This window comes from Hakea prostrata, chromosome 3, assembly GCF_041222555.1.
Source record: "Hakea prostrata isolate BN-2017 chromosome 3, UWA_Hpros_2, whole genome shotgun sequence".
Classification (NCBI taxonomy): domain Eukaryota; kingdom Viridiplantae; phylum Streptophyta; class Magnoliopsida; order Proteales; family Proteaceae; genus Hakea; species Hakea prostrata.
Window position 1 is genome coordinate 19,109,905 of NC_142602.1, and position 11,572 is coordinate 19,121,476.

The 11,572-nt window shown below is 40.2% G+C and overlaps 1 protein-coding gene across 1 annotated transcript; it reads right to left on the reverse strand.

Moving 5' to 3' along the window:
* Positions 1 to 452: 452 nt before the first annotated feature.
* On the reverse strand, positions 453 to 2,524 carry LOC149021390 (late embryogenesis abundant protein, putative / LEA protein). The gene is made up of 5 exons (XM_089147450.1): positions 2,232 to 2,524; positions 2,054 to 2,192; positions 974 to 1,534; positions 770 to 894; positions 453 to 684 (listed from the first exon to the last, which is right to left on the reverse strand). Exons 1-5 carry the CDS (start codon positions 2,522 to 2,524, stop codon positions 453 to 455), a joined length of 1,350 nt encoding a protein of 449 aa, XP_089003576.1.
* Between the last annotated feature and the right edge of the window lie 9,048 nt (positions 2,525 to 11,572).

Consider the following 11,572-nt stretch of genomic DNA (forward strand, 5'->3'; position numbering starts at 1 on the left):
ACGTAACGTAAGTACGTAACATTTAAACTTTCCCAGTTCATGTTGACTCAGCTTAAAGCAAACCGAATTAACGGAACTCAATTAAACCGAATCAATTTAAATTAATCGATTGCAATTTTATCAGATTTGGATCAGACCCGGTTTAAAAGCTAGATCGGCGGGTTTTCTTCCTATCCCGAAACTCTACATCCCCACGATCCGCCATTAAAACAACAGAAAGTAAACAACAGGAATTTACGATTATAGACTTGTTCAACCATTTTATTCCTCTAACCTCATAAGTATTATCATATCAAAATAGTTGCAGAAAAAAGAAAAAACAAATGTGAGATCAGATCCACTAAACACGTTTACGGATCTTCTGAAAAGACACTTTGAACAGATATATATATAAACACAAAAGTTGCAGGAAACACCCTCTACGCATGCAAGAGAATCACTAGAATGTGATATCACATCTTGCCGTGACGTTCCGACGACCTGACACTAACGGTATCCACCCCGGCCGGAGACTCCGTCGTCTCCACTACTACGGTTTCTCTAATTGCGGTTTTGTCACCACCAGCACCACTGAGCTCAGTCTTCTCATCCCGTTTCTGTTCTCCTGTGTTCGTTAGTTTCCCCTTGATGGTCTCTGCCACGCCCCCAATGGAGCTCAATATGCCTCCTTTCGCAGCATTTCCGCTGCACCAAATCGTCAATTTGAACTCCATAAATCAAAATTAATCAAACATTAATACCCTAAAAACCTAGGAGATCAATGACAAACCTCTTGCTCTCCATATCTTTCGCTTCTCCAGCCTTTTGTCGATTTTCACCCTGGTGCTCCTCACCTCTCAATTTCATCTCTTCCATTTTTCGTCTTGCCTCTTCCTCTTTCTCATTCATCTTCTCCTGCAATTTGCAATAAACCATTTTCAGCAATAATAATTGCGTTTAACATTAATCAACTTAAGCACTACAATTAACGAACCTTGGTCGCCTCTCCAGTCTCAGCTGCCTTCTGCTTTGTCTCCTCTGTCTTACCCGCCAACAGTTCCACAGCCTTTCGAGCAGTACCCACCGCTGCATCCTTGAGTTCAGCTAGCTTCTCAACTGCAACATCCTTCCCTTCCTTGGCCTTCTCGGCAGTGTAATCTTTGTACTCCCCCATCTTCTCCATGGTAGTATCCTTCCCCTGCTTTGCCTTATCTGCAGTGTAGTCCTTATACTCCCCCATTTTCTCCCCCGTCGCATCTTTGGCTTGCTTTGCCTTCTCAGCAGCATAATCCTTATACTCGACCGCTTTCTCGGCGGTGGTGTCTTTCGCTTGCTTCGCTTTGTCAGCGGCATAATCCTTGTACTCGCCCATCTTCTGAGCGGTGGTGTCCTTGGCTTGCATTGCCTTTTCAGCTGCATAGTCCTTGTACTCACCCATCTTCTCGGCAGTAGCATCTTTGGCCTGCTTCGCCTTGTCAACGGTATAGTCTTTGTACTCGCCCATCTTCTCGACGGTGGCGTCCTTGGCCTGCTTCGCCCTCTCGGCGGCGGTGTCCTTGGCCTGCTTCGCCCTCTCGGCGGCGGCGTCCTTGGCCTGCTTCGCCCTCTCGGCGGCGGCGTCCTTGGCCTGCTTCGCCCTCTCGGCGGCGGCGTCCTTGGCCTGCTTCGCCTTCTCGGCGGTGGTGTCCTTGGCCTGCGTTCCCTTATCAGCCGCATAGTCCTTGTACTCGCCCATCTTCTCGACGGTGGCGTCCTTGGCCTGCTTCGCCCTCTCGGCGGTGGTGTCCTTGGCCTGCGTTCCCTTATCAGCCGCATAGTCCTTGGCCAGCTTCGCCTTCTCGGCGGCGGCGTCCTTGGCCTGCTTCGCCTTCTCGGCGGCGGCGTCCTTGGCCTGCTTCGCCTTCTCGGCGGCGGCGTCCTTGTATTCTTCCATCTTCTCTGCGGTGGAGTCCTTGGCTTGCTTGGCACTTTCAGCGGCAGAGCCTTTGTATTCTCCCATCTTCTCTGCAGTGGAGTCCTTGGTTTGTTTGGCACTGTCAGCGGCAGAGTCCTTGTATTCTCCAATCTTACCCGCAGTGGTTTCCTTGGCTTGGTTAGCCTTCTCAGCCGCAGAGTCCTTGAATTCTCCCATCTTCCCAGCAGTGGAGTCCTTGGTTTGCTTCGCCTTATCGGCCGTGTAATCTTTGTACTCGCCCATCTTATCTGTCATTCCTCTCGCCTGACCAGCATCAAACTCCATGGATTCATCATGCCCAGCACGGTCCCTGGCGATATAGGCGCCCTCACTGGTTGTCATATCGTGAGGTTTGCCGATGACAGCTTCTTTGGCGTGCTCTATAGTGCCTTGGACGGCCTTCAAAATGGTGTCAGTGCCTTTCTCAATGGCCACCAGCACGTTGATTCCCTGCTGGTCTCGCTTGTCGTCCGCGGTGGCCTTGGCACCTTCTTCGTACTCTCGATTCCGGTTGATTTCACTGAGCTCCGAAGCAGCCACCTTAGCAGCAGCCTCCGCTCGTTCTTCCCTTCTAGCTTGTGACGAAGACATCTTCGTATACCTCTACGCCTTTTCTCTCTCGCGATCTCACTAAGCACAGATTTGTAAGTCGTGATTGATCTGCCTGACGAAGCGCCTGTGAAGCATGCTGGTAGGCTCTTCGTTTCGTTTGGAGTTATAGAAGTAGAATATCGGCTAACGGACACGTGCAACAATATGGTTGCACTTGATGAACACGTGGCACTATGCTGTATGACACGTATGAGTTATGAATCGTCTAGTTGGCGGTCCATGATAGACAAAAACAATCGTTACACGTGGCATCCCTGCGTACAACAAGACTCGAATGTGTCGTGTTTGCAATTATGCAAACGTGGAAGGTCGCCAAGTGGTCTGGTGTTGATTTGTTTTATCTGTTCTCCTACGTCCTACCTGGTCCTTGGCAGGAGACAAGAGCTCAATTTACATTTATCAATAGTTTCGCTTTTTTTTGAACTTTTTTGGTAAATATCGTTATGTTTTCATAAATCGATAGAAACTTAGAAGGTAAGCTATTCAAATTCCAATCGACAAAAATGTCCATGGTCTATTCACTTGGATCACAATGCACATATGTAAAGGGAAATAACGGGATGTTTGAGGGTAAAGGGAAGGATCTAGAGATCAATATTTTTAGGGTAATTTTCATCTTGATCCCTTAGGTTTGGTCCATGTCTGTTTTGATTCAGTTTAAGTTTTCTTTTGCATATGGCTCTCCTGTGGTTTTAAGAAATGATTAAATAAGGACAAGCTTAACAGAAACTATTAGTTTAATAAATTTTGTGACGAAAATATCATTGTGTTCTTTGATTTTTATTTTTTAGGGATAATTACTATTGCCTCCCTGTACTTTGATTTTATTACTAATGTATCCCCTGTATTTTGAAAAATTACTAATCCAACCTGTAACTTTTTCTATAATTACTAATGCCCCCCTACTGTTAAGTTCCGTTAGTTTACTGATGATGTGGCATCTCCATATTTTTTGAAAATCCCAAAATACCCTTTTACTTATCTCTTTACTTATTTGCCCTTTTGTCAAGTTACAGTAATACCCTTAATTAATTGTGGAGAAAAAAATTATCATAATCTGTTTTACTCTAAAAAAAAATCACCAAAATAAAGAAATAATAATTGAATAAAATTAAAATAGAAACCGAAGAGGAGGGAAGATAGAATTCAACTCAAATTTGGAAAGCCGAATATCACCTACCGTAATCCTCTCCGGCAAGATTTTGTGGTTTCGCAATGGTGGGTTAGTAAAGCGGTTAAAAGTCTAAACTTCCAGGGGAGGTGTTACGCGTTCCAATATTAAAAAGCCGCCCCAAAAAAAAAATTTGTGGTTTCCTTCCCACGATGCTAGAGGAGAAGGTGGGAAACCAAATTGAATTGAATTTTGCCAATTTCTTTAATTCAAAATAAATAAGTTTAGCGAAGGTGGAAAACCAATGTTTTTTTAATTCAAAATAAATGAAGTTAGGGTAAAATTGACATTTAATCTGGTTTTTATAAATGGGGTAGTATCGTCTTTTGATTTCTTAATTTTAATGAAGGACAAAGTGGACATTACATATTCAAACTTAACGGCTACTTAACACCATTATAGGGAAGGGGGCAACAGTAATTTTGTAAAGAACAGGTTTTTATTAGTAATAAAATCAAAGTACAAGGGGGCAACAGTAATTATCCCTATTTTTTATTATTTCAGTATTAATCTACTCAAATATATACTAAAATAAATAAATAAATGAAAAGATTACGAAACTATTCCAACACAAAAACAATAGAGTTTGAAAACAAAAGAGAATAGTTACCCTGCAAGTTCACAACCGAAGGAAGAAGATGAACAAATTGCTTCAAATCCATCACCTATATTAAGATACAAAGACTATGAAGCCATGATCTATAACCAGATACAAAGCTTGATCATTGATTTAGTAGTAATCTATATAAGAGTAATGGTGAGAACACGCATCAGAAGCCCAAACAAATTTAGAGAAAGGATATATATATATATATATATATCGGTAGAGTAAATAAAATTGAATTAGAAATGGGCTTTGCTTTTGGTTGGATAAGATCTAATTCTTCAAAAACTTCATTGGTGGAGGCGGAATGGGTTTACAGATGCCAGAAGAGAGAAGCATCGGGGCACATAAATCCCATCCAAGGAACTATTCCTGTAGACGCTCTGAGTAGGCAAGATTACCAAAGCTGTCGAAGGATAGTTGTTCAATCTAACGAACTACAATGAAACTTTGGATTGGGCTGAGCAACCATATTCAAAGCCAAGAACAAAACAAGTCGAGAACAAACCATAGAAATAAAAAAATAAAAAGAAGCACCCAATTAGAACAGCCTGCTTCAAATCCCAAACTCAATGTCTTATTCAAATTCGGAGAGGAATAACCGGTTCAAGTGATGGATTTGAAGCAAGTTGTTCATCTTCTCCTTCGGTTGTGAACTTGCAGAGCAACTATTCTCTTTTGTTTTCAAACTTTGTGGAATAATTTCGTAAGCTTTTCATTTATTTATTTATTATTATTTATTTTAATTTCTATTAAACTAAAATGAAAAAAGAAAAATCCAAAGAACACAAGGTTAATTTCGTCACAAAATTTATTAAACTAACAGTTTCTATTAAGATTGTCCTTATTTAATCATTTATATTCCCTTTGTTTTGTTCACAATGCACATATGTACAGTGAAATAACGGGATGTTTGAGGGTAAAGGGAAGGACCTAGAGATCAATATTTTTATTGTTAAAATGAGATATAAAAGAAGCAAATTCCATGACGATTAGGTTAGAGGAAGATCTTGTAATCTCTAAATGGTTTCGGTTAAATTCTTCTAAGTCTCCAACTAATGTATCATCGCTGTCAAAAGTAAAAAATATTTTGTGGATTGGGTCAAGTTGAATATTAATAAATATCTTTTAAGAAATCGAAGGAGAGTATATCATCTAAAACACAATTAATACAGTTGGCTTAGTGTAATTTATTGGTATTATACAAGTATCCTTTGAAAGGGATCTTTACCATCATGGAAGAGTTTTATTTTAGCAATATGCCGCAAGAGAAAGAGTTATAGGTAGCCCACGAAAGGGACTAATAAGCACAATAACTTTTGGCGTGGCAATGGTTCTAAGGGCTGGGTATGGCATGACAAAGAATGATGTAGATATACAATAAAATAGAAATGTGAGTTCCACGTTCATTAAGTTCCAAGCCCAGATGATTCTCCTCCACGGTGAGTGACCTTCTCCTCACAGTGAGTGAAATACTTTAGTCGTATAACCTACACCCAAAGAAATCCAATCAACACAATAGTGTCCATACAACAATAGTAGCATCTCTTTGACAACAATGTTTCCAACAAGAGCTATGAGGGGAAGAGGACAAGGTTGTCCTCCATCTCAAAACTACATGGAGGAAAGAAGATACAATCAAACAGAAGTGATTCTATCTGATGACGAAGGGCCTCGATGATGAAAACAAAGATAAAGCCAGAGAAAAAAGGGAGAACACTCTAGTAGGTCCGATTATACCTGGAAATAAATATATGAAAGACGCAATATACGAAGCATTACCAATGGCATGGAACAATGTCAAACCAGTTACTATTTTGTAGATGGATGAAGATCCGAACCAATTCATGTTTCAATTTGAACATCCCCAAGATTTGTTCAACGTAATTGAAGAATCTCCCCCGGGCAGTTGTCGGTAACCTATGGTGCTGGAGCCGTGACAAGAAGAGTCGAACTGGACATTTACATATATGGATTTTTTGTGTCAATTCCATGATATCCCCTCCGATTTAATAGACTTGGGATTTGGGTTTCAATTAGCTACTAAGGTGGGTGAACCTGGAAGAGGAATGTTAATATAGGGTCAACTATTTCAAATGTAATATTACAGTTGATCGCCGCAGACCTTTGAAACAGTATATTCCCCTTCGGAGAAGATCTGGTAATCAAGCAGCAGTGATGATCAAATGAGAGAAATTATCTATCTTCTGCTATCGGTGTGGAGTCATGGGCCATGAAGATCTACAATGCCCTAGATTATTTGGAGATCAAGTAGGAAACAAAGGAAGGCAACAATATGGTCCTCACCTATGAGGAATCGCAATGGACAGGAGGTTAGTAGTGGCAGAGGGAAGTTTGCACTTCAGCGAATTTGAGCAATATAGGAGGTAAAATCAAGAACATAACCAGAGTGAAGCCAAAGAAGATGACCGAAACAGGGAAGGAGCGAATAACGACAACTCCATGATTTCCGTTACAAGAATTTTCCAGAATCTACAATAGACATTGAACCCTAGACCACGAGACAAGTCGTCAAAGGATTTGCAGCAGGTTAGTATTCCCTGCTTGAAACCTAATTTGACAAATTATGAGCCACATCAGCCAACTCCCCATGATCTGGTCTCCAAAGCTCTGCAACGATGAAACCACCTCTACAACATACTCTGACCTCCCTCTTGCTGTCTTGCAACAGCTCCCTCGCAAACCCTAATTTATCCCAAAACGATTTACAAAAACTACTTCTTACACTACTTCCCAATATTGCAACTATATTCCTGGCCAACCCACAAGCCCAATAAGCCCATTTACTTCACCCACTAACCACATAAACCATTCTATTCATCCAAACCAACCACCAAGCCCACAATTGCACATAACTAGGTATTTCATCATCCGCCCCCCCCCCCCCCCCCAAAATAATCCATTAGCACTCCAACTTCGCCCAAATACTACACTGCAGAACCCAACAACTCTCATTCAATATGGAGAGACTCAATCCACCATTACCCTAACTCAAAATCTACATGAACCAACCCTCAATACCCAAATACAGACAACCCAACACCCTTACCCAACCCAAGCAAGTCACTCATCAGGTTAATTGCCTCGTGACCTCTTAACCCACCCCTACCCCTGCCCAGAGCTACATGTTAACTTCCAAAAAAGGTAAGAGTATTGAAGCCAAATGGGAAGATCAGGAGAACATAGAAAAATTTGAACCAAATGTTTCTTTTTAATGGATAACTCCATGGTGTTTGGTGGAGACTAGCACCATGGTGCACAATGATCGTGATCAACTAGAACTGTAGAGGTTTGGTGAGCTCGTCTATAGTTCACTCTCTGCAAAATCTCATCAAACAAAGATACTCAAACATAATCTACTTAATGAAATAAAGACTCATAGTATAAGGATTGATATAAATAGAAGAATTTTGGGTAGTCTATTTGTGGATGCAAAAGGCTTGGTAGGTGGATTAGCAATCCCATGAAAGTTTAATATTTAATTGCTTGTCAAGGATGCCTAACAGAGACTGATCGATTGCTCGATACAATTACCAAAGGGGAAGATGTTTTTTTACAACATTTGTGTATGGGGATCCAAAAAGGAACTTAAGACAGTAAGTATGGGACTCTTAGCTTTATTAAGTCGTCCGTATAGGGAGGGTGGCTAGTTGTGTATAGGCGACTTTAATTCTTTTATCTCATGGCATGAGAAAAGTGGAGGGATCTTGTAAGGGATCTTGGGATATCCAGAGGTTCAAAGACATATTGGAGGGATGAGCTTTTACTAATCTTGGTAGGCAAGGCATTGGCTAATGTTGAATCCCCCCGCCCCTATTTTGGATGCGTGTTTTTACCCCCTGACCTCGATCAATCCCCAATTGTTGTTTATTTAATTTCTTATGTTTCTAGGGTTATTTTGGAGTCAATTGCACTCTCTTTTGTGGATTTCTTTGGAACTTGAAGATTGATATTAGCTTGAAATGTGAGGAAAACACTTAAGCATATCTTGTGTGATTGTTGGTGTTATTTAAATCTTCATTGTTATTGATATCTCATATTCTATTATAAATTGTGTGTGACTTTGCACTAACGAAAGGTAAGATCATCCTATGTTTGTTTCTACTTTCAAATTTCATGAATTATGATATGAGAATGATGTGAATGTGTGGATTTGATTGTGGGACTTTGTCCTCTTATACTTATATGCCAACTAGGCCCATTACCCTGGTGACTCTATAAATATATGCACTTAGACCTAAATACATGGATACTAGGTGTCTAGTTGTGTTGGCTAGGTAACCCCATGAGCGTCTACTTATATATATGTGGATAATCATAGGGTTACAGGATGTTAGTCCAGCACGATGTGCAATTTTTGTGGGGAACAACATCCTTAGGTGAGAAGGATACACAGATTAAAAGGGCACTAAGCATGAGAGAAGGTATCCAGATCACATTTAGCAAGAGACATAGATGACCTTGCACTGGGTTAAATTTATCCTTGACACGCGCCAATACTAAGACAAATTGTGTTGGCGACTGCAGTGGTGGCTTAATCCCCAACCATGGTATGATGTGACCTAAACACATTACCGCAGATTCCCAATAAAGGTAACCAGTCCTTGAGGAAGAGTGATGAGACCGCCCAAAGGAGGTTAGTGTTATGACTTAATGCGTGTCTACCATAGAGACTACATTTGTTAGAGTTTATGAACATAATTACACGACTCGTTTATTATCTCATTATAATTTTATTGTATATTAATGTGTGTGATAGATGCACAATGTATGATTATGTTGACCTTACTGAGTTCTATGGAACTCACTCTTCTACATATCTTCTTCTTAGATTCTATTGTATGTTATGAGGACACCCTATACTTGGAGATTTTACATCCGGCGAACTCCTATGAGGGACATGCGTGCGAGGACATCGAGGTACACGAAGAGACGTGTCCCTACTTGAATTGCGCTTATGGAGTCTAGCCATTCTAAGACTTTGGATATTTCATTTGAGAAAGTAGTTGCAATAATTGTGATTAGTTATATTATCTATTTATTTGTTAGGCAAGGGCGCTACTTAAGCTCCTAAACTTTGAAAACAATACTTAGACTTCGTTGTTAAACTTTAATCTTCTTTTCTTTTCTTTTTAACTATGATTATGATTTTGATTAACTTTGATTAATACTTTGAGGTTGATTGCAATAACATTTGATAATTTGACACATTTATTTCCCTTGCTCTTGAATTATGTTTTTTTGTGTTATAAGGTTATGGATTGGCCGTGAACCTAGATCCTGTAGTGTATCACCCCTACGGGTATTCGGACATGTCCAAAATTGGATGAGTGAGGTGTGATAGATCAAGCAAGTTCTGTTTGACATGGGACCTCTTAAAAGCCCGATGTGGATGGATTCCCCCCCCCCCAGTTCTTTCAAAGATTTTGGGACCTAATACATGTCGAGTTGTGTAGCTTTGTGCATGATTTTTTCTCCACAAGTTTCCTCCCTAAGTGTAGTAATGATACTCTAATTTGTCTTATTCCTAAAAAAGACAATCCAGAGGTGGCAGAAGACTTTCTCCCTATCAGTTTGTGTTGTGTTGCTATTAAGGTGGCCATTAAAGTGTTAGCTACTAGGCTTCATAAGGTGCTACCCATTCAATTATTCTTGCATCTCATTCTACTTTTGTAAAGGGAAAAGGTTGATTTTTGATAACATTTACAAAGCACATAAAGCATTTCATTATATGAAGGGAAGAAAGGAAGGGAAGAAGTCTTTTCTAGCACTTAAGTTGGATACGAAGAGAGCTTATGATAGGGTGGAATGGAGGTTTGTTGATGCTATTCTCACTTGCCTTGGTTTCGAGGTAAAAATCATTGATATGGTGCTTAATGTGCTTTCTTCAGTTAGATATGTTTTCATTGTCAATGGAGCAGAGAGATTCATTGTCAACCCTTAAAGAGATATCAAACAGGGAGATCCTCTTTTCACCAACCCTTATTGTCATTTGCTCTCAGTGCCTTATCAGTTTGATTCATCAGAAGGATCTGTCCCAAAAGGTCAAGGGTATTCGTATTAGAAATAAAACTCCACCTATTACTAATCTGATGTTTTCAAATGATTGCATTCTTTTTTCTGAAGCTAGACTGGGAAGTATATACACACTTAAAGAGTGCATCGAAGTTTATTATAGGGCATCAGACCAAGCTATTAAATACAAAAAATCCTCTATGTGCTTTAGTCCAAACACTCCATCACGTCTCTAAAGTATTCAAAGTGCCCTACAAAGATGGTCCCCAAAAATATATTTGACTCCCTACAAACTTTGGAGTATCAAAGATTGAGCTATTTCATTCTCTAAGTATAATATGTAGAGGAGATTCTAAGGATGGACCAAAAAGTTTTTAAACCAACCAAGTAGAGAGGTTCTACTAAAATCTGTGGCTATGTCATCCAATATTTATGCAACCCTCACACTTCAAAATCCCAAAGACAATTCATGATGAGGTGGATGCAAAAGCAACAAGTTTTTTTTTTTTTTTTTTGGGGGGGGGGGGGTGGGGGTGGGGGTGTGGGGGGATGAAGAGAAGAGCATAGTTCATTGGATGTCTTGGCAAAGATCGAGTAAAGCTAAAGATAAAGGAGGTAATGGTTTGAGGGATCCTTTGTTACACGGTAAGGCCCTTCTATGTAAGGTAGCATGAGACTCTTCACACAACCAGAGGCGGATTGGGCTTGTTTCCTTAAAGCGGAGCAAGAGTTTGGAGTAACCCTTCCTGGGCTAGGAGGAAGCATATTAGAAGGAAGGAAGGTTCTCAAATAAGGCTTAATTTGGGAAATAGGAGAAGGTATATCAACCAATATATGGGAGCATAAGTGGGTGTCGGGATTACAAGGATTTGTGGTGTCTACTCCTAAACCCGAGGGCTGTATGGTGGAAAAGGTAGACAATCTAATTGAGATTGAACAGAAAATTTAGAAGGCAGAAATAATTAGAGAGTATTTTATCCCTATAGAAGCTGAAGCAATATTGAGTATTCCTTTGTCTCTCTTCCTTCACACAATATTCAGATTTGGGGGGCTAGAAATGATGGAAAATTCTCTACTTAAATTTTCATATAAGCTTCTAGAAGAGTTACAAGAGAGAGATGAGGCAATAACACTCTCTTCTTCAAGATCACATACGTGGGAGGAACTGAATTCAATAGCTTGGAATGAAGTATGGAATTGTAAGACCTTACCGAAG

Coding starts and splice junctions, on each gene's coding strand:
- LOC149021390 (XM_089147450.1), bottom strand. CDS start 2,524: ATGTCTTCGTCACAAGCTAGAAGGGAAGAACGAGCGGAGGCTGCTGCT. Junction 2,193..2,231: donor ATCGCCAGGGACCGTGCTGG/GCATGATGAATC, acceptor TGGTCAGGCGAG/AGGAATGACAGATAAGATGG. Junction 1,535..2,053: donor ACCAAGCCAAGGAAACCACT/GCGGGTAAGATT, acceptor AAGCAGGCCAAG/GACACCGCCGCCGAGAGGGC.